The sequence below is a fragment of the Empidonax traillii genome, unplaced genomic scaffold, assembly GCF_003031625.1.
Source record: "Empidonax traillii isolate 1590-97213 ecotype Southwest subspecies unplaced genomic scaffold, ASM303162v1 scaffold432:size744455, whole genome shotgun sequence".
NCBI classification, from domain to species: domain Eukaryota; kingdom Metazoa; phylum Chordata; class Aves; order Passeriformes; family Tyrannidae; genus Empidonax; species Empidonax traillii.
This window is the reverse complement of record NW_020955625.1, coordinates 425,326-448,881: the sequence shown is the minus strand read 5'-3', so window position 1 is coordinate 448,881 and position 23,556 is coordinate 425,326. Positions and strand designations below refer to the sequence as shown.

The window sequence follows — 23,556 nt, the reverse complement described above, 5'->3', positions numbered from 1 at the left end:
ACATAGTCCTGTTATTTTTAATTTCTACAGTGTGTAGGCTGGACAGTCTTAATTAATGAAGAATTGCATGATAATTTGTCTCTACTCTTCAGTGGGTTGCTTCAGGCTTACTTCCTGCACACTATCTCAACCCCCCTCTGCAGTGGGAGTTAAGAACCAAGCAGGGTTTTTTGTGAAGCTTGTCACAAAACAACTTTCTCAGCAATGCAGTTAAGGGGATTATTAACCTCTTTTTTTGTAAGCAGGAAACGGAGCCTAATTGTCTCCATTTGAAATATTACATTAAAAGTGCTGGTTCATTCTTTTTGTTCAGTTTGACTTCGTTGTCTTCAGCTGCACCTGGAGCACTCCTGGTCACAAACCCCACCTGTCAAGTTGGGCACTCATAAACATATTGCATAAGAGTGATTATTTACAATGGATTATCCATATTTGCAGGCAGCAAATAAGCACTTGAGGCAGGGGTAGAACCTAATTGTAGTGCCAAAATTCAGCTGGATTTTTATCCACCAGATTCTTTGGATGAAACCTACTGGTTACAGATGGATTAGGTACTTCACCTGAGCATGAAAAAGTACTTTGATAAGTATTTGCTTTGGCAACTGGAGGTTTGAACTTAGAACCCCTGGTTTCTGGAGGTTTTCTTTGGTGGCCCCCAGCTCCTCTGCCTGTCCTGTCTTATTGTTCCCAGTCCCATGAATTCCTGGCCTGTTGTCCCCAAAGGAACACCAGACAAATGAGGAACTCAGCAACATCTCCCTGCTCCGCTCAGGATCCTGTGGGGGCAGTGAAGGTTCCACCTCTGTTGTCTGACCTGTTAAAGATTCTGATTCCAGTCATTTTCTGGACTTGCGTGCAAATGTCAGGTTTTTAGGAGGTTAATATTTTGGATCAACTTTGCTGTGATTTTACCAGAGAGAAACCATCAAACCTCTGGCAAAAAATTGCTCTGCAGCTGACATTGAAGTGCATGTTCCAGACGAGCCATGACCAAAGGAATTGAGGAGCAGTCAGTGGGAAGTTTCTCCATGAACTCTTTATAAGTTTGTCAGAATTTTTAAGTACTGGAAAACAGAGTTTGCTGATGGGAGTGTTATAATACCTTAATAGCAGTTAGGGCTACCAGCCATGCCTGTAAGAGATATTGTATGAGTTAGTTACCCCAGAATGATGGGGGGGTTGGCCCTGACTGGGTGTCAGGTGCCACCAAAGCTGCTCTGTCACTGCCTCCTCAGCTGTTTGGGGAGAGAAAATACAATGAAACATTTGTGGGGCAGGATAAGGACAGGGAGAGATTAGTCAGCAGGTACTGACACAGCAAAACAGGCTCAGTGGGGGAAATCACCAATTTATTACCAATCAAATCAGAGTAGGATAATGAGAAATAAAACTGAATCTGAAAACACCTTCTCCTCAGCCCTCCCTTCTTCCTGGGCTTTCCTTTACTCCCAACTCTCTCTGCCTCCTCCCCTGAGCAGTGCAGGGGATGTGGAATGGGGCCTGTGGGCAGTTCATCCCATCCTGTCTCTGCTGCTGCTTCCCCCTCAGTGGAGGATCCTCACACTCCTCCCCTGTTCCAGGTGGGGTCTGTCCAGGGCCTGGGGGAAGCTTCTGGCAGCTGCTCACAGAATCCACCCCTGCAGTCCCCTCTCCCCCCAAAACCTGACCATGCCAACCCAGTACAAGTGAGCTCCACAGATTTGACCTTCAGCTTCTTCTGCCATCCCTTTCCTTTAGTTCTCTCTGTTAAACAGCGTCTTGGATTGTTTGAGGCAGCTCAAATGGCATTTTAGCATTGTCTGTTTTGTTTGTAAGAAGTCTTCTGGATTAATGATTAGAAATAAAATTGAATTTATTTCAGATTTTGCACATTCAAATCTCAACTTGAAGGTCATATGCTGTTAAAATGAAGTTTTACATAATACTTAGTGAAGCCATGTATTGCAAGACATGTAAAGAGATGTCATGTGAGTTGTGATGAACCTGGCCCTGCTTTTGTGGTCATGTTTGCTCAGATGCTGTTGGAGTATTTTCTTTTCTTCCTTTTGTGGCTGAAAGTGGCCAAGTTTATTGACAGGACTGCTCATGACAAACAGATGCCACACACTTGTCAAAAGTGAGCTCTCTTGCTTTGTGGAGCAGAGAGTGCTGCTGGTACCTGGAGTGTTCCTCAGTGGGTGCTTCTGTAGCACAAACCACAAGTGTATCACAAGCCTGTGCCCAAGGATTCACATACTGACTGTGGCAGTGTAAATTGCCTTGGTTGGATAAAGCTGTGAATGCCAGCTCAGCTCTGTGTGTGACAGGCATCCTCCAGTGTCCCCCTGGAGATGGGGAGTGGGTTTTATATATATATATAAATATATTTATATATCCTGTGTTCATTCATGTTCTATTCTCCTGCCTCTTGATGTCTGAGCACAGGGCAAAAGTCTCTCTAACATGACTTTTGTGTATTTAGGAAATGTAAAAATATCTGATGTCTAATAAAAAATAATAGTTAGATTTGCAAATGTGTTTCTTTCTAACCCTCTTGGTAATTTTGGGATTTAATAGCATCCTACCAAACCTCAGCAGTTTCTCTTTAAGGAACATCATAAGTTCTTTTATATTGTTCCAGTGGGAGCTTGACACATTGGGTTATGGGTTTTTTTTTGCTTAGTGCAATGCTGATAATTTTTGTTTTCTTTTTGATTGATTCCTCATGAGATCTGTTTACAGCTCTCCTTTCCTAGAAAACACAGCTTTTTGTTTCTAAATATTTTTTGCGTGTTCTTCTTGAAGCATTTGTGTTGGGAGTCCTCAGAGTGTCTTCTGGCAACTTGTAGCTGTCATTTGAAGATCATTTCCATGATATTTAAGAATTTCTCCAGGCTAGTTCCTTGTTCTGTTTCTCATCCCCTCGTTTCATACTTACCTTTTTAACACTCAGGAGTTTTGGAACCACGTTAGGAAACTCTTGCATTACTTTGTTTGCAGTTCTCTGCCGCTGAGGCTTTTTCTTCATGTGCAACACATTAATAGATTTTACTGCCAAAAGGCTTTTGTCACTATTGATTTTTAAAACTGAGGGGGAATTTAGTCTTCAAGTTGCACAGTTTGCTGTGGTCTGGCACAGTGGAACACGTAGCTTGATAATATTATGATAGTGAAATTTTCTGTTTTAATATTTTACAGTGCAGTTTGTGTTTGTGGATTTCTGGCTGCAGATCTTGCCTGGAACTGAGTAGCTGCCAGAAGTGTTCCTGGTTATCTGCTAGTTCTGTAAATCCTCACCTCTGGAAGCATGTACTGATAAGAAAGGGGGCAGATATCCCAGGTCTGCTGCATTTTTGGGTTGGAAACACTGGTTATAAGCAAATGAACAAGATACACAATATTTATATTTTTAAAGGCAAACATTCATCAGGTAAATATAGTTTCATTCTACCAGTATTTTAAAATTAAAACAAGTGGTCATTTTTAGAATGGAGAGAAGAGGTGGGGGTATTTAAACCAGGAAAAGCTTATGAGATCCCTCTTCCAAAAAAAAACCCAGACAAGTCTTTCCCTTCAGGGTGGTGCTGTTTCTTACCTCTAGGCTGTCTCAGTATGGAAGGCAACCCTAGCCAAGATTTTAAAAATCTTGAAAGCTTTACATACAACAGCAACAACAAAAAAAGAAGCTTTTGTTCAGATGTCAGGTAGATTTATTTGATTTGGTTTTTTTCCTCCTTTTTTTCCCCGAGTACAGAAGATTGATATCCAGTAGAGGATGTTGCTGGACTGATTTGTAAGGAATGCTTGGGGCTTTGAATGCCTGCCTGGGCCTCTGCTGCTTTTGGAGATCTCTTAGAGTATGCTGGATGTTCTGTGAAGAAGTATTTTATGTAGGTTTAGTAAGCAGTGTAAGAATCTAAAATAAGCAGTTTTTTATAAAAAATATTAATTATAGAGACATAGAAATTAAAATGTAAAGCAAGGGAAATTAGTTTTATCTTGTGGGAAACAATACTGTCCATGATTTATTACTCCATCCACTTAGAAAATTTGTCTTTTCTAAGTGTGTGTTTGAATGTAAATCTTAATAAATGCGAGTTATAAGAGACCAGTGTGGCCTCCCTTTTTAATAATGAGTGGTTCTTGTTTTGTCACTGTTCCACATTGTGTGCTGTGTTTCTTTTCATATTTCTTACATTCCTGTAGAATTAAATAACTCTTCTGGAGACATTTTTTTGTTTCTAAATCTTGTCCTTTTATATGATTGAAACAAATAAAAAAATAATTAATATGTTGCTGCATGAGATGATTTCCTGAGCTGCAGAGTGTGGTACTGAGTGAGAGCCTGTGAGTCAATCGTGTTCCTTTGTGTGCACTTCCCAGTCCAGTCACCGTCTGATTCCAGAGCCTTGGTTCTGTGACAAAGGTTCTCCGAATGCTTAGACTTCATTTCTCTGCAAGTTCGTTTCCTGTATAATCCATTCTGAAATTATTTTCAAGATGTTTTTCTGCTCTCTGAATTTTCTCTCCATATGAATTGTCTTAAAGAAAAAAAGCACTGGAACAGGCCAGTAAATACCAAGAGGACCGATACGTGTTACTGGCAATGATGAACTCAAATATTGATGAATAGTGATGTGTAAATATTACAGCTGAACTAATGCATCACATTTTTGCAGCTCACATCCGTTTTTTCAGTCTTTTCTTTATAGCTGTATAAGCAATAGCTTTTTTGGGAGAAATAGTGAAAACTTATTGAATGTAAGGGCTCAATTTTCCATTATTTGTGAATATATATTTAAGATTGCATTACTGGTTTGGATTTTTTTTTTTTTTTATTCTCCCAGCACTAAAATGATTGTTCCTTAATAAGAAGTCTTGGAGATGGAGTTAGTAAGGAGAAGGGATAAAACCAAACCGCTGTTTTTCCTTTCCCAGCAGCCGACGCCCGTGGCCACGTCCACCGTCCGCCTGGGCCTCCCGGTGCAGGCCAAGGTGGTGCAGCCGCCGGCTGCGCCCGCCAGCGCCGCTGCCACGCTGCCAGGGGGGGCTGTGCTGGCACACACCACGGTGAGAGGGCACGGGCAGCTGAGAGCGGGGCAGGGAAAGGGGTGGGGGTGGGTGGGATACAGCCAGGAACCTTTTTGGGGATGCCATCAGGGGTTATAGTGATAGGGTGAGGGATAACGAGTTTGGACCGAAGGAGCAGAAATTTAGGTTTGGTGTACGGGTGAAATCCTTCCCTAGGAGGGTGGGCAGGCCCTGGCACAGGTTGACCAGAGAAGCTGTGGCTGCCTCATCCCTGGAAGTGTCCAAGGCCAGGTTGGACGGGGCTTGGAGCAACCTGGGCTGGTGGAAGGTGTCCCTGCCCATGGCAGGGAGTGTGATGGGATGAGCTTTAAGTTTCTTTCTCACCCATTCTATGATTTTGCAACACTGTTCTCTGGAATTTCATTTTAAGAGAAATTTAAGAGAAATTTTAAGAGAAATTTAATTTCATTTAAGAGGCTCACTTGTGTAGCATTTTTCTGACAGTCATTTAAAAATTTCCAGGGGGGTGGAACAAGGTGAGCTTTAAGTTCCCTTCCAACTCAAACCATTCCATGATTTTATACTTTACATGGGGTTTTGGAAAATGAATTTTAATGTTCATATCTTTCCTTTTATTACCAATGTAATCCCAGAAATTAATAAAGAATGTACAGTCAGACTTTATTATGCAGATCCTTAGGGATAGCCTAGGCTTTATTTTCTCCCATTTCCTAGATGATAATAAGTTTGAGGGTGGTATAGATTGAGTTTTTTTAAAGAAAAAACTCCAGTGAGGTGAAGCTGTAGATCCTGTTTCAGTGGTGGACATGCTGCACGTGCCCAGCTGGCCCAGGACAGCTTTGTTCACCAGGGCTGTGCAAAAGTGCTGGCTCAGATGGCCTGGGCAGCTGCCTTAGTGCATTTGTGTCCTCTGGCTCTGAACCGGCACTGGAACTGTGGGATGGAAGTTGTAAACCTGATAGCACCACCCCACATCACTGGGAATGGGCTTGTTCATATTAAGATCTACGGAAAGTTGAGTGTCAGAAGTCACACCATTGTAGTAATCTTAAAGGTTTGGGTGATAGCAACTGATTTTGTGGTGGTGCATTTATTTGTGTAATAAAAGGGACTTTAAGTGAGGACTTGAACTGGTCATGGAAGGGTGGCAAAAATGAAGTCAATGGTTTTATTTTGTCAGTAAGGCTGTGTTTGAAAGGAAACAAGGTTGAGTAAAATCATTAAAATAATTACCTGTTTTTTCAATATGAAATGTCAACAGATATCAGTAGCTACGACAAGTGCTCAAAATTTGTTCAAGACAACAGTAGCAACTGGAACTTCAGCTTCTCAGCAGCCTGCAGTGCTCACTGGTGGACAGAGCCAAGGCCCAGCACAGCCCCAGGGTCAGCCCCGGCTGCCGCTGCCACCTCACACGGCAGCACAAGTGCCAGCACAGCCCCTGGTCATCCCCAGCTCTCCTGTGCCTGGAACCACCGTTGTGTCCCAGGCAAGTGTTCAAATCCTGGTGCTTTGTGAACTACTGGGGTCTGAGTTCTGATTTGATTTTACTGCTGCAACTGCTTTGCACAGAAATACACTGAATAAATAATTGAACAAATCAGAATAGCTTGGGGAACGTTGGTGCATTGTGTATTGGGCATCTCAAAGGGGAATGCATCTCCAGCAGATTGTTGTGTTACTTTTCATATTTGAGGTTATTTTTACCAAAGCAACCTGTAAAATATAAAATACATTTCTTTCACTGCTTTTTGCTGTTTTTATTTGCGAGCTGTGATGTTCAGTCACAGGAAGAAGTGAAGAAAGTATCAGGTAACTTGCAGCCATGGCAGAACAGCTGCAGATTTATTTCACGTGCCCTGTCTGAATTTTTAACAATGTCATCGTTTTCCTTATTTGTGGTGGTCAGAGCATGCACTGATCCTGATGCAAAAGTAGCATGGATCTGATACTTGTTTTCTTTGGCTTTTGCAGGAAATGCAAGAGAATGTGAAAAAATGCAAAAACTTTTTAGCTACCCTTATAAAACTTGCTTCTCATAATTCACCGTCTCCAGAAACGTCCCGCAATGTGAAAGCTCTGGTTCAAGATTTGTTGGTAAATATTTAGTTATCTTTTCTTTTGTCAGTTATTCATTTACATAGGCTGAAAATGATTGCTGTGATCTTAATTCTTTTGGCTGTAATGAAAGGGAACTCCATCCAAATGTGAGTATTCTGTGTGTTCTGTGTCTTCAAGGAGCTGTTAAAGGCAGCCTTTCTCTGACTTTCTGAAAGGGGAACTGCAGCAAAGTATTTAGGATGCATTTGTCAAAAACACTCTTGTTTTGGTGGGGAATATTTTCGTCATTTCTTTAGAAAACCAGAGTAAAATACAGGATTTTTCCTTGAGGGTTTGTTAAATTTCTTTTCCTCAAGCCATGGTCTTTCCTGAAACAGTGAGAAGCTGTTAATTGTTTTAAGCACAGAGTGGATGTAGATATTGGCCTTCACAAGGTGGGTTAGACTTTCTAGGACTGAAGGAGAAGGATTTTGCTGACCTGCTGAGTCTGGACTTGCTGCAGTCTCCAGTAAAACAGATGGTTCAGCCAATTGTATCGATGAGGTCCAGGCAGATGTTACTGTGGAAGTGGAAAAATGGTCAAACTTCTTAAAAAGAAATGAAATATAGTCAATGAAGACGTTGGATTTAAAAGTAGTTGCTATATATTTCTCTGAATGCATTGCCAGAGAAACCTGTATGTTTGAGACAAACCTAGGACTGTTTTCAAGTGTGAGCCATTCAACAATCATGTTGAGTGGTTACAGTAAAAACTCGTGTTACCTTTGCAAACTTGGCAATATTAAATAACTAAAGGTAGCTACTTACTGTATTTTAAGCAAAGTAGCAACACACATATAGAATAAGTACATTTATCAAAGCTTGTTTGCTTTGTTTTTTTCTCTTGTTTACAGATTGATTCTGTATCAGTCCAGGAGAGCTGATGAATGGTTTTATTACAACCTGAGGTTGTAACTAGTGATCCTTCAGAAATATTATAAAATGCACCTGAGTTATAGAGTTCTCCTGTATTAACTACAAAATAAACTACTGATTATGTGTTTGATATACTTATAAGTGTATATTTTGTGATTATATAGACAGATTCATACATCTGACAATTTTGTAGTTACTTATAAATGTACTTTTTATATGTACCTGTGCTTTACATGTATAGTTTTATATATACACATTCTACTAAGTTAAATTGTACCAACAGAATTGGGTTTGGAATGAAGTATTTAATATTTTCCTGTTACAAGGCCTGACAAATTTTACTATAGTTTGTAATGTTGCTTCAATAATCTGTTGTTGTTGTTTTCTTTTCATTTTAAAAAACAAATCACTCTGTAAATGTTAGCAGAAGAATGGAATCCCAAAAGAGGCTTGGGTGTATTTGGGGTCTTCTTGTGTCTGGAATGGTGCATCCCAGGGGAGCTCCCTGGATGTTGAGTGGATGTTACAGGTGGGAATTGGCTCTTGACTGAAGGATCTTAGAGAGCAGTTGAGGAATTTCAGCTCCAGAAGTTCTGCTTGATATGGCAGCCTATTCTGTGAGGGATAAATGTGGATATTTTAGCTGGGAAAGAAACAACCAACCAACTGAACTGAGTTGTTGATGCTTTTTTTTTTTTTTTTCTTCCCCCGAAGGATGCAAAGATTGATCCAGAAGAATTTACAGGCCGCCTTCAAACAGAACTCAAATCATCTCCTCAGCCATATCTTGTACCTTTCCTTAAGGTAATGTGGATGTTGTTTGGAGCAATCTGTTTCAATGCAAATCTCTATACCCTGAGCCTTAGAATATCCTTTCTGAGTGGTGTTAGCCTGTCCTGCCTAGAGCAGCACTGCTCCCTTTTTACTTCCTGCTGCCCGTTTCTGCCCAAATGCTCTTGGCTGGCAGTCCCTTGCAGGCTCCCTCTCAGTTATTCCAGCCAGGAGCTGTTCCCTGGCAGGCTGGGAGAACAGTGAGAAACAGGGAATTCCTACAGGAGGGAACACCTCGTGTTTGGGGCCTTGGCTTAGGTTTGGGAACAATGCATTTGTCATCCAGAGCTGATCTGGAATTCATGGCTCGAGTAGCTCTGGCTTAGAACGTTGCAGTAATTAGATTTATATAAAAAAGCAGTTACTTTCTAGTTTGGAAATCACCCATTGGCTGTTCTAGAGTCATCCTTTACTTTTATAGAAAGTACACTCTTCTGTGGTAGTAGGTACTTTTTTGGGAAGAAGTACAGCATTCACATTTGGAGGAGTCAGAAGTTATTTCTACAGATCACTTCAAGTGTTTATTTAATAAGATATTCCATATTGTTTTTGTTATCCATGTTTGGGTCATTGTTAACTTGCAATCCATGTGTAACAATGATTATGAAAAACTAAAATGGAGATAATGGTATTGAAATAATTGATTAGATGATCCTGCTTGTAATCTGGAACTAATCAGCAGTATAATTTCTGATGTGATACCAAGTGGATTGATTGGTGGGTCCTAAGTTAGTATACAAGGGGATAAATTTAACTTTTTATTGGTTCTATACATTAACTACAATAACTGCAAGATTATATTCAAACATACAAAACATGTTTAATTGTCTCCCAACAAAACCACAAATACAATTTTAAAAGCATTTTTCATCTAGTTCAAAAACTCCTCTGTTTAGGGCAGATTTCCTCTTTTCTCCTGCAACTTTTCTTCAGAACTTTCTCCCTCTGCTTCCGTGTTTTCAAGTTGTCATTAACCCTTATTTGTGCCTTTTCCTGCAGTCACTTCTGGCATCACGATAAGTTTTGACTTGTTCCCTGTCTTTGAAGCCCCTTCTTGGCACAACAGGCATAAAGTTTTTAAATGAATATGATAAATTTAGAAAGAACTGTAGCTTGAGCTAAACACTGTTGCATTCTACAGCTGCCTGGGGGGAGCACTTCAGATGTGCCACTTAAAAAGTACGAAGTCTGTTCCTGCAGGTGCAGGATAGCCTTGTAGAACTGTATTTTTTCTTGAAGTGGTTTGAAGATGAAGGATACAATGGTACACTTTTCTAATGCAGTCAGAGTACCCAAGATCTGTAATAATACAGTCAAAAGCTGTTGCTGCAGAGCATCAGCAGTTAAGTCACCTTGTTCTAGGTACTGGAGGCATGTCAGGAGAAGTAAAGTGCAGCTTGCTTCTTCTAACATGCAGTGGGAATGGGGTTCTTCCCACAGCTCAGCCTTTTCTGCTTCCAGTTTTGCCCTTCCAAAGGCCCAAACTACAAGTTCTAGATAGTCTGGAGAAGGAGAATGTTATATCTTAACTGCTGCAGTGGAGTTCAGGGCACATAAAAAACTACAGGGGTTGCAAAATCCAAATTGCGAGCTTATGAAAAATGTAAATTGAACTTTCCTACAAAATGTGTTCAATCTCAGTTCCGTTTGCTGAGTTGGCCGTCAGTAAAATTGGAAAGAAAGTTGTGTTCTTTTAATTGTGTTTGTAGCAAATTTCAAGATATTTTTGTGCCAGCCTGCTAAGTTTGCTATGTCATAAACTCTCTTCTGTTTTTAGAAAAGTCTACCTGCATTGAGACAATCTTTACTGAACAGTCAGCATTTGGTTTTGCAAGGACAGCCGTCTCAGCAGCCACTTCAACAAAGCAAGCTCTCACAAGTGATACCTCAGTCTGCCTCGGGAAGCATCTCCTCTGTTGTCACCACACAGACAATAGGAATAAGGCAACCAAACAACATTTGCACAGTCTCTGTATCAAATACAGTGCAGCCTCCTCAGGTTAAGGTGGTACAGTCAAATCAGAGTTCTCAACTGGTAGGTACTGTAGCATAAAAGAGAATTTCTTTGTGAACTGTGTAGCAGTTTTCAGTGTTATTTTTATTGCAGCTTTTTTTTGGGAAAATACTTTGTTGTTTGCACCATATTCTGTCATCCATAGCAGCACCTCGTTTTGTGTCATTTCACATGTATGCTCAACCATTAGTTTACATAACATCATTAACAGTTTAAATGTAAGGAAGTGCACCCTTGGCCTTTTTGTCTGCAATCCAGTGATTGTTGTGTGAGCAGAGTGGAATCTGAGGGAATTACAAACCCAGAACAAAAGCTTGTCAAGACTTACAAGAGGATAATGTTCAGTCTGTCATTAGATATGCCGCTTTGCTTAGATTAGTCTGCATTAAAATTAACTCTCTCATTTTAGAGCTCTTCTTCACACAGTTATAAAATCTCGTAGAAGAATAGCTGTAGCAGGATGTTCTGTTTAGAAACAATGCCATTCTTTGTTACTGAAATGTATCTTTGTTGTGCATAGTGGAGTATTATGTGTTTAATTAATTTCAAAGACACTATCAGTAAGGCAGATGAATTTATGTAGGAGCTTGTGTGTGTGTTTCCAGCTTTAATTAAAATATGTTAAGGATCTTTACAAGGCCTTGAGTTTATAGAGGTGTTATCATCCTTCAAGCAAAGATGTGAGAGTTTCTTTGTCTGTGGTTTCTGTGTTTGTGTGAAGTAAAGGACTTGACTGAGGTTTCAAAACCAAATTGGCAGGTTCCAAAAGGTGTATCAAGTTGGCAAAAATTTATATTATCAAGGTTGAGAACTGCAGATATGATTATGTAAAACCTTACAGGGATCTATAAAGGCTATAAATAATTTGTAGGGTGTGGGGAGAGAGAATGGTTCTTGTGCTTTAATTTAAAAGTAGCAGTGCACAGTCTGAAAATGTCTGAGCCGTGTCTTGAACCTTCCAAATACTTTCTAGTGGTTAAATTACTAACTTTAAAATGAAATTAATATAATTTCATCGTCCTTTAGTGAGCATAGTTTCCATGTGTAAGAACATCTTGGGTGCTGAGGTTTCTGACTGTGCCTGCTGCAATGCCCACAAGAGCTGGGTGTTTCTCACCTGACTCAGTGCTCTCTGTTCAGCCACTTGCATTCTTTCTTGTTTTAATATGGATTTTCCCCACCCCTTCTGGATTCTTGTATAAACTAGAAAAGTGTTCCTCACGCTGTGTGTGACATCTCTTTGGTTTGTCCATGTTTCAGAGGACTGAATGGACAGGAGCTTTGGCTCCTCAGGGTAGAGGGGCAGGAACTGGTGGTAATTACAGTAGGTGTAAAAATTCCTCCCTGTCCAGGGAAAGCAAATATCTGACAGCAGCTGACAGATTGCTTGCAAGTGGAAACATCCATGGCCAGTGAGTCTGGCCTTATGCCACAGTCTTAAGACTTTAAGGTAACAATGCTTTTCCCAGTGTTGGGAACCCACCTAAACACTCCTGTGCCCATCTGGCAGTTGTACCCCACCTTTTGGGAAACACCAGTGTCCAACCAAAATGTGTAAGTCCACGGGAATTCTTGCTCTTAGGATTGTGGTTCTTGTGGAGTATTTTCTGAGTGGAAGAAAGCCATGTTTGTGGGAGAGACGCCTTCTGTCTCGTGTCAGGGGGTACTCAGAGCAAGCAATCATGTTAACCTGGGTGGAGATTACAGTGTCAGCTTATTCAGCATACCTGTGTCATAGGAGGGAGCTGAAAAGTGCTCAAGTAACACCTTGTGGAGATTGATCTGATGGGGAAAACGAGCTGGTTTTGTGTCTGTAAGGAGGTCACAGGTCTAGGGCTGAATTTTCATTTCCTGGGTACATGAAATGACTGCTGCATTTTCTAAAGGTCACAAACCATGCAGAGCAAAACTATGCTTTACTGTTCCTTTTCTAGAAACACTTAAGAGACAAGACAGTAAAAAAAAACCATGTATTGGCTTTAGTGTAAAACTGTCTTTTCGTATTTGCTTTAAATTTATCAGCCATTAATTAAGAGAACCACACATTACATTAACCAGGCACTTAACTGTACAGACAAAAGCAGCATTTACACAGTGAGAGCTGCTGTGAGATAGCACAACCCCCAACCCAGGTGCTGAGCAGAGAACCCAGCAGCAGCTCCACACCACAGCAGGGGTTGTTCCCAGGGAGTGATTTCTTGCAGTGACAGTGCTCCCAGTGCTCCCAGCCCTGAGTGCTCCCCGAAATCAGAGCAGAGCCCAGAGCTCCTGGCCATCTTGCCCTGGCCTTGTCCAGGAGATGAGGATTGCAGCTGCCTTGCCTGGGGGTGGCCAGCGCTGATGGAGCAAACTGGCTGAGCTCCAGAATTTCCAAGCCTGGAGCTCACTGGAGAGAGTTCCAGCTGGCTTTGCAAACTGTCCAGCTGCAGAAGGGCAAGCCTGTTTTAGAATAGAGATCTTTTCATACCAGCCAGTTTACAGTAGTCGAGTTTCCTTTAAAATGTGGAGAATCTGTGAGCTCTTCCTTTCTTTTGACATTTCTGTTTCACAGAGGGGTCAGATGAGGTGATACTTCCTCCAGTGGTATTGAGGTATCTTGCAGCAGGGAAATTCTGTGTACACTGTCAGCATGCAGCATAGCTTGCACAAAGGCTTTGAAATGTGAAGTGTTAGTGCAGATGGAAAAGGAGAGTATTTTTTATTCATTTTGTGAAGTATTGGAATCGTGTTCCAAACTGCAAAAAAGCAATGCTTGCAAGAGCTAGATAGTGCTACTTCTAGGTAGAGAAAAGGGGAATAATCTTAGGCTAATATTTTATTGATGAGACACTAATGAGATAAGCCAGCAATCAATTTTTTTAATTGCTCCAAGTGCAATGTTCAAAGTTGGTCTAAATTGCCATTCTTAGGGTCCATGTGCTCCACATTGCCTGTCTTGTTCTGGGTGTTACAGCAGGTACAATCTGTATGAATAAGAGGGATGCTGTTATTAAATGTGTTGAAGTTGTGAGTGGATTGATGGGTAGTGGAGATGGGTTAGCACTTTACATGCTGTGTTGACTCTGACTGCATCACGAGGAGGATACTCCTCGATGTTAAAACCAGTCACTAAATGTGAGTGATAAGGAAAACCAGTAAGAAAATCAGTGATCCATCTTAATTAAAACCAGTTTAATTATCTGCAAAGCTGTATGAAGACTTGTGCAGGTCTAGGATGAGGAAGGATGTCTAGAGATACATCTGGACTGTTCTTGCTGCAGCAAATTGGGCCCAGTGTCCAGAGGGGAGGCTCTGCCACCTTCTGCGTTCCTGTAGAACAGGATTTGCTCAAACATTTACCGACACTTTCCCAGGCACTGTCACGGTGCTTGGAGTCTCCCAGAAGGTGAGATGGAGTCATGGAATTTGGAAACAAGATACAACAGCAGAATAAACACTTTGTTGTCCGGGGATGTTGTGCTTTGCTCTCTCATTCTCTGCTGAAGCTTTTCCTGGCACCAGTTTCCTGTTCATGAATGGCTGTAACGTTTACACATTTTAGTGATTCATAGGAAATCATTTTCTCTTTGTTCTGTGTTCGAGGCAGCTTAGAAATGTGAGGGTAATAGATGGCTGTTTGGATAAAAGCAGTAGTTTCTGTTAATGAACTAATAAAGATCTAGTCACTGACTTGGAATCTGATGTACAATAAAATGTAAATAAAAGTGGCTGTTGAGCAGCAGGCACCTGAGATCCATTAACAGGAACAAAGCCTATACTTGGCAAATTGTGTGCCTGTTTGAAATACAGCCCAGTAGTTCTCTGAGTTGTTGTCATACACTTGCAGAGTTTTGTGGGCTGTACCTTAATATAAGGAGAATATTGTCACTGGTTGACGTTTGGAAACCAGTAACAAAAGAGAGGATTAAAAGCAAAGACTAAAAGAAAAGCTTAAATGAATTATTAAACACATGCCACTTGGTCAAACACCCACTAAGAGGAAGAATAAAAGACCATTATTTGGAGCAGACCAAGAAAGTATAAAAATGAACAACAGCATATAATTAAATGAAGTAGAATTTAGGTAGGGTATAAGGCAAAATATCCTTAGAGTGAGACAGAATATTAGATGGTAGATCAGGCTCCCAAAGACAGTGATGAAAAAGCCATAATTAAACCCATTCAAAAATAGACCATTTGACAAACTGTGTATGAAACTGGGGAGCAAGTGGGACAAGTGATCTGGTGGCTTCTGTTTTATTTTTCTTCATTGCTTTGTTGAAAACATATACCCAATGGAACAGTGTTGTTGTCATATTAACGTTAAAATTTATGTGCTGAGTTTTCAAAAAGTCAATCTTTTTTATTTTATTTGGGAGGAAAAATAATCTGCTTATGCAAATTTTGAGGCACTGTTGAAAAATTGTAGCTGCTGCTGATACAGCATGGGGAACAATGGTAAATATGAATTCTGGGCCCATGAAAGCATGAACATTGTAAGTTAATGCTGCCAGATTACATGATAGCTGAGGTTTGATATGACATTTATCTTCAGGAGTGAGTAGACTGATAAATCACAAGTGGCATAGCCACAAGTGAGTTAGCAAGTGTTTACTCATGAGTGAAGATAAATGTCATATCAGACCACAGCCATTCTGAATTTTGTATGTTTACAAGTGTCTTGTTTCTTCCTTCCACAGTGTTGCTTTTTTAACTTAATTGAGAGGGGGGAAAAAATGCTTGGTAAAGGATATATTTTTCAAATTTATTTTTATTTTCCATTCTTTGCAGAAGCTTCTGTTTCCTATGCTTTTGTCTTTATTGTGGTATTTGGTAGGTTGAAGCTTTTGGATCGGGTGCTTTTATTGCAAAGTGTGATTTTCTGTGAGTTGAGTCAGGCTGGGTTTGCAGCCCTTGTCAGGTGAAAGGGAGGCACGTTGTGCACTGGGACAGGAGATTGGAAAATCCTCAGAAACTTCAGCAATGAGTTCTAATCTGATTGTCACGAAGGACTTTTCCCTTCAATGGTTTGTAGGTAGCGGCTTTCATTTTATTTTGTATTTCTTGCTTGAGAAAGAGAACAGAAGTGATCAGTCTTTCTGCTTCTGTATGTTCTGTGTGCTTTGGCTGGATTCTTCCTCAGTCTGTATTTGTTGGTTATTTGTGTTGTTAATTACTGGTCTGTGTTCATGTCTGTAATTTGTTCTCTGTCCTGCGATAACTGACACAGTAGAAGATTCACACCTGCCGTGGAACGATCTTCACCTTCTGGCTTGAGATGAGGGCCAGAGAGCACCATTACTTTAGTCTCATATAGTTACGGAATCTACAATTTTTGAAGAAGGCCTTTAAGAAAAATGAGTATTTCAACTGTCACCTCTTTGTTATTCTGCTTATCAACAGCGTGACTGTTAAATATCCTTTTTTTGTCTTCATGGGTCACCTTTTACAAACATCCCTTTTTTATCTGTGAGAATAAATTCAGCTTTAGAGAAGGACAGGGTGGGAGTCTGAAGCGTTCAGGAGATGAGAGAAGGAACTGCTCTGGAGGAGCAAAGGGTGAATCAAAGTGTCACCAGTGGAGTGGAAAGATGGCAAGGGGAGACCTGCAGAGATGAAATAAAAACAGAGGGAGAATGCTTTCTATTGTGAGAAATGTACATCTTATTTTGCAGAAAAATGTTATTTTATGGAAGAAAAATTGAGGTAACTGTTCATGTAGTGCACTTGGAGAACAATGCCATGACTTCCCTGCTTCAGTGTGTTTCTTGGAGAGCTCCAAAGTGCAGCAGCCCAGGAGATGATTCTTCAAATGTAGACTGATAAGCTGGTGTATGCAGTACTTGCTGTCTCAACACTGTCTTGATCATAATTTTGTTTGCTAATTTTGCTGTTTTCCAAACTCATTATCAAATCCAGGCAATGACTACACCACATTCTGTCTTTCCGATTTTCAGTGCCTTTGTTGTTCTTGTTCTGTTGTTGTGCTTGCTGTCCTCAGTGGTGTAAATGTTTCCCTTTTTAGTAGAGTGGGAATGATGAACAGTTTCTGTAAACTTTGATGACTTTTATATCCTGTCTTGTTACCTTTTCTGACTCAGCACTTTTATGAAATCATTGATGATGTGGTTATGGATTAGTGGTAAGAGGTTGGAAAGGACTTCTGGAGGTGTCTTATGCAGCCTCCTACTTACAGGTTAGGATGTCTCCTGGGTGACCAGTCATGTTTTGAGTGTCTTCAAGAAGAAATTACACAACCTCTCCAGGCAATCTGTTCCACAGCTTACCCACCCTCTTGGTGATTTTTTTTTTTCTTCTATTAAGTTGGAATTTCCCACATTCCACCTCGTGTCCTTTGTGTTCCATCCTTCTGCTCTGCTCATCTGAGAGAGTCTGGCTCTGTCTTCTCTTCCCATAGGTGGTAGCAAACAGCAGTAAGATCTCCCCTTTTCTGAAGGCTGAAGTAGTGTCTGATAACCTCAGTGTACTAAGACATCCACTTCTGTGTCTGCCCTGTCAGTCTGGGTTAGTAAATTGGTACTTGCAAGCTGATGATTTGGGATTCAGCACTGAGTCAGCATATGGAGGGATGACATGAGGTGGGAGACACTCCTTGTCTGTATTTTTGGGCTGTGAGAAATATGAAATAATTTGATTAAGCTAATCATCTCCCAGACTAGCTTGGCAATACACTCGTTCGTTGTCTACAACTTTCAGACCAAATTAAGGACATAATAGTAATGTTTATGATTTGGGGAAAATAGGCAAGAGAATTAGAACAGTTTGAATTACCTTAACAGCTGAAGCGTGGTTTGGATTGTTGATAGATTTTAGTGCAGGATCAGTTTGCTCTGATTCATCAGTTTTTACAGTGTCCCTTGTTTGCCTTGCAAAGGAGGTTCCACATTCTGTTTCAGAAGCAAACTGCTAATGTTAATTCCTTGATGACTTCCAGAGCTGGAGATTGTGTCTGTGTTGAAATGTATCCCAAAACTCCAGCACAGAACCCAGGATTTAAGTTAGTGTCAAATGCTGCTCTTAGGTGTTCCTTTGAGAGACAATGTGCTGGTTGCTGATTGGTTTCTGTGTGGAACTGATGATGTTGATTTTGGTCTCTGCCCTTTGGAAACCTCATTTCTCAATTTTCTACACTTACAGCCCTTTTACATCCCTTGAAGTCCTGGTGCAGGACTTGCTCCAGGACACTTTTTGGAATGTATTTGATAGGAAAGAAAACATTGCCATTATTTGTGTCTTCTTGAATGGTTCAACACTGCCCTGTCTTTAATGGTGTTAGTGGCTCATTTTTTAGGGAACTCAGATGAAAATATTAATCAGGTGAAACAGAACTGTAATACCAGGTAGTAACTCTGTCCACAGGTTACTCACATCTCCTTTCTGGCCTGGTAAGGTACAGCAGCTTCTCCTCACTGTGCTCTGAAAACTCATCCAATAAATTATGGTAAATGTGCAACATTCTCCTTCTTTTTCATACCAGTGTAGGTTTTTTTCCCATGGACTTTTCTGCCTCTTTACTAAAAGTACACTTGTACATGTTTCCTGTGCATCAAAATGCAGTTACATTTGCCTTTCCCCCTCATTTTCACTTCCCAGCTCTGTTTCTTTCCTGGTTTTAAGTGTGGTAGCTAATTTGTTCTTTTCTGAGTGGGACTATTCATTCACTGCCTGTCTTGACTGAGTCAATTTACAGCCATTTGCTCCATTTCTGTGCTCAGTACAAATGCTCCATTTTCCTTCAGTGTCCATAGCTGAAGCTGAATCCTTAATCTTTTTTCCCTTTCTGCCAGCTGACTGTTGCTAATACTTCTACATCCACAGGTTTATCACGACTTTACAACTTCTGATGTTTTAGGATGTCCAAAGTGCAGTTTCATAACCTCAGAATGGCCCTGCTTGTTTTTTCTCCAGAATACATTGCAGGTCCCTCATCCCTCTGTTCTTGTGTGGAGTTTTCACCTCTCTCCCCTCCAGTTTGGGAGCCACTGGTTCCAGCTGATGGAACAATTTCCTCTTTGCTCTGTAGCCACATCATCCTCTACTTTGGCATCTCATTTGAAAATACTGTTTCTCCTTTCCTTTTCTCCAGAGGGTACTTTAAAGTCAGGGATTTGGCCAGTGGTTATTTAGCTAAATTAACTGGGTTTAGATACATTTTGGGGGAATGATGCTGAATGGAACTGCAGCGGTTCCCACTCACTTCACACAGTGCCGTGCAGTGTGGTGGATGAATCCAGGAGGGAATGGGACTGAGCTGGGATTGAGGAGCCCCAGACATGGTGCAGTGGGAGGATGATAGCTGTGACTGTGGCTCCTGAAGTCCTAATTCCCAGGTTGTGGTTGTAATCTTTTCCTAATCTTATGTAGCTGTTTGCCTGTGTTTCATGTTCCAAGTTGATTCATGGATTTTTTTTTCCAGCTCTGCAGCATTCACACATCTTTTTGGATCCTCTGTTCATTGCATCTGTGCCTGCCTGGTCCCTGATCATGTGAATGTACATTTTGCTGTTGCTTAGACATGACCTTTGCAGGTGTTCTCTCTGTTATTTGATTTGTTTATGGGTCAGATTTTAAGTTTCTAACCCAGTTTCAGTTTTGGGGAAGGACTTCAAAACTTGAATGAGTTTAATAAGTGAAACCTCGAGAATATCCAGTTAATATTTGACAGATTAGTAGTATATGATCAGCACAAAACTTGGTTTTCTTTCTTGAGTATACCTGACTTTGGAGCCCATAATACTTTTGAATTTATTTTTAGTATATGTTTTCTTTAAAAGGCGTAGATATATAGTGCAAGGCCTAATGTTTGTAGGTGGATACCACTATAAAATTATTGCAGCGTTTTCTTCTACAAAACTGCTTTTCTTCCTTGTAGAACTTCTGAAGACAAAAGTCTAAACTTTAATATTAACCTTATGACTTTGAAATATATTTTTGATGAAGGTTGTGACATATGACGTTTGTGTCGAATATTATTTGATCTTTTTTTATTTTTTTAAAGCATAATGGCAAAATAGGTATATACACACACACACAACCACGTGCATTACATGGACATGACTTTTGTCACCAGCTGGTTGTGCTTTTAGAGATCCACATGCTTGTATTGGTAATGACAGGTATTAGTGTATTTACGTTGTGTGTGTTTGTGTATAAAGAGTATAATATAAGTATACTTTTCTTTAATAATAGCAGATTATCCAGTCAACATCTGCTCAAACTGTGAAACGAACCCCTGCTTGCCAGACTACCCAGATTAGGATGCCAGTGGTAATAACTCAGACCATTAGACCACAAGGTATGGGTTTCAATGTTTTAGTGAGATTGTTACCTTTGTATGAATTTGGTTGTCATTACACATGGACAAACGTGCAGTGCTGACCTTGGCGACATTGTTGGCATTGATTTTTTACCTCCTGCTGGCTGAAGGGTGCATGTTTCCGTCTGCAGTTTCAAGGTGGTTCAGACCAACACAGTGCAATGTTTTGAAACAACCTCAGGACTAAACTCTCCCTTGTTTGGCTCCTTACTCAGCAGTTTTTAAGGGAAAGATCTAAAATGGTCAGGAGCTTGGCTCTTGCTGTCCTAAGCTGTAACTGTGGGCCAAGAAAGAAAGTCTTCATTTTTCCTGCCTCAATTTAATCATCCTACTTCTAATTTTTACTCCTGAAGCAGAACAGGATAGTCACTGTCTCTGCAGCTACAGAGGTCAAGGGAGGAGTCCTAGAGAAATTCCTCAAGCCTCATGGTTTATTTTTAACCCCTGCCAGTATATTAATTTTTGGTGAGGTCAGAGACTGACTTCCAGCAACCTGACATGCCACAATTAGCCATGGCATGTGGTTTGCACACAGCTTCCTCACCTGTCTGTGCACAGGTGGATCCATCCCACTTTTTGAAAGGATTCTCAAAGCCTCCTTGCTTTCTAATAAATATCCATTAGTTTCTTTCTGCCACTAAACCTGCTAGGCTTGGTTTTTATTTTTCCTGAGCACGTGTGAGAATATCTGATTGGATGTGGGCATTTACCTGACTGAGGGTTTGTAATGGGATACAGAGCTTGTCATCTTCAGGTATTGAATCAGGGACCAAATGTGTTTAAGTGCACATAAAAGCTATTGCTGCCTGTTTGCCTTCATTGCTGGGTCGTCTCTGTTCTCCTTGGGAAAAACATCAAAACCGTTTAATAGCAGCTGATGTTTCACTTGCTCTGTTCTCTTAGGGGAATCCAAAGGTTGAATGGACATGGAGACCAAGCTGTCACTGTAATCCTGTAGGCTGTTTGTCCAAGTTAGGAAGAAATACATTTACTCCCCATAAAATGTGTGTATTTGATGGCACTGATACTCATGTCCTGAGTTCATAACATGTCCATGCATCTTATAGCAGGAGCTTTCACTTCTGACGAACGTGTCTGAGAGTGAAGGCAGATTCTATTTCTTTGCTTGTTTAGTCCCCAAGTTGTGAATGTCAACAGAATGCCAAGAATTTACATGATACTGGCATCTACCTTTTAACCAGTGCATTCAGAATATGAATCTGTTCTCGACTGCCCTTGGTCAGCCAGTGCAGTGCAACTTTACTGGCACTTTGGCTTAAGGTAGGCAGTGGCTTCCAAAACACCAATTCATGCCAAGTCCTGCTTTCAGGTGAGATTATTGCAGGTTAGAAGTTTGTTTTAAGCCCAGCACTGTGTTGTTTGAATTGCACAGACAAAGCAAACAAGAAAAGGCATTTAGAAAACATCCCCTTGTCCAAGCCCTGCTCGTGCAGCCCCTGTGTGGGGAGAGAGAGCTGGGCCTGTGTGAGCAGCTCGGAGTGGCTGCTGAGGCACTGACAGAGACACTTCCTTGTGATGTATTGTTAAAACCTTTCACTGGAAACACCACCAGAGTGATATTTCATACTGGCCTAGGTGTTCCTGCAGAAGGAGGTAATATACTGGAATAGGATATGGTCTAAATAAAAATTCCAGCAGTATAATTTTGTGGAGTGTGACTTTTTAAAGGTAGTTACAGCAGAATTGAGCTGACCTCCACAGAGCACTGCATTTTCCTTCTGGAGAGGAGGGAATCCCCAGGTGTAATGAACCTTTAATACATCCATATGAACAGACTGTAATACTCTTTTGAAAGAGTGGTTTAGATAAAATTGGCAGGCTATAAGGACTTTTATATAAATAAAATTACTTCCACACCAGGGGAAGTGACACCGTTGTTATTGCATGAAAAATTCACACTCCTTTACTGAAGCACTTACCAGTATAATAATTAAGATGAATTGCATCTTATGGATGGAGGAATTGAGGCAAAGAATAAAATAATTAGGTATTCATTGCAGCCATTTAACCTGTGCTGAAATACAACTAGGAATTTATAAGCTCCTGAATTTGGGCTTATGTTTCTAGGTGGTGCTACTTAAAATTTGGAGCAAGGATGCAGTGGTGAAAGACTCTGTATGTCATTACCAATCCCATGAAATACCTAGGCCCACAGGTGATTTTGATTTTCAAACTTCTGCCCTGCCCCATAATGTAAATGGGTGTTGTAGCCATATTTTATGTCTGACTGCTTAGTCATGCACAGTCGTGATTTATTGAAACCAGAAAACTTATAAATGTCATCCCAAACCTTCCATTTACTTTACCAGATTCATTTGAGTAGAATTACATATCCTTGGGATGAAAGTGAGACTTAGATCTTCCATACCTGGTGCAGGCACACTGCTTTCCTGATAACCACCCTTTTGAGTTTTGGGGCGTGGGTTTTGATCAAAAATTATCATCTGTAGAAAACAAAGCATTGATGCTGATTCCAAAGAAATAGAATATCAATTCTGAAGGACTGCCATTGTTACCTTAATTTTACCATTGTAGTTATTTTTCATGGTTAACACGCTTTTAAGCTCCTAGATATTGATTGTACAAAGCAGAGATCTGCTAATTTTTATTTATAGTATTATTTCTTTTCTTCCAGTTCACTTAATAGAAAACCTGTCCATTAGTTCATCTGAAGCAGATAAATGAATTGTCTGGTCCATGAACCAATGCTGTCTGTGGCATCTCGTGGACCTTGAATATTCTGATGACAGAGTATTTTTATTCCCCTGGCTTGAGCCTGAAGTCCTAAATCTGGTTTTGTGTTTGCTAACACTGATAGTCCACACTCCAGTTTATTTGTACAGATGGAGAACTGAACAAACACTGTCAAATTAGTTTCTCCTTAAGATCATATGTTGGAGTTGATGAAGACTTCAATATTAAAACCCAAAGGTAATTCATGCAAGACTCATTCAAAGCTAACCCTTTTGTTTTAGCCAGGAAGAGTTCTTGAAAGGGTTTATTGGGGTAGTTGTGTTTCAAGTTTTTATAATTCGTGGAAGAAAACATCCTGTAACTCTCCTGAGGTTCATACCCTGCCAGTTGAGTCTGAGAGGTGCAGGAAAAGCTCTCCTGTCCTTCTCAAACTGTGTCACACTCAGGAAAAGGGAATGATTTACAGGAAAAAGGGGAGAGCTTTTAAGTCAAGTAGACACATGAGCTATTTTTACATGCCCAAACACAGGTGGGATTAAAGGAAACACAAAATATGACCCAAGTAAATGTATTTAAGCAGTAAGGGAGGGCTTACTCCAAAAGTTTCATTTGCCAATTCTTTTCAGTTAAATTCTGAGACTGTGCAAATAATGATGATGCTGATAATAATAAT

The 23,556-nt window shown here is 40.5% G+C and overlaps 1 protein-coding gene across 1 annotated transcript in view; it reads left to right on the top strand.

Annotated features, from left to right (window-relative positions):
* The window catches only part of LOC114062743 (transcription initiation factor TFIID subunit 4-like), a 138,005-nt gene that overhangs the window by 11,483 nt on the left and 102,966 nt on the right, over window positions 1-23,556 (top strand). Inside the window, exons 3-8 of the mRNA XM_027894518.1 lie at window positions 4,918-5,049; window positions 6,293-6,520; window positions 7,006-7,128; window positions 8,722-8,811; window positions 10,616-10,873; window positions 20,042-20,147. Of these exons, the coding sequence (XP_027750319.1) occupies window positions 4,918-5,049; window positions 6,293-6,520; window positions 7,006-7,128; window positions 8,722-8,811; window positions 10,616-10,873; window positions 20,042-20,147 (937 nt within the window). The remainder of the gene's footprint in view (window positions 1-4,917; window positions 5,050-6,292; window positions 6,521-7,005; window positions 7,129-8,721; window positions 8,812-10,615; window positions 10,874-20,041; window positions 20,148-23,556) is intronic.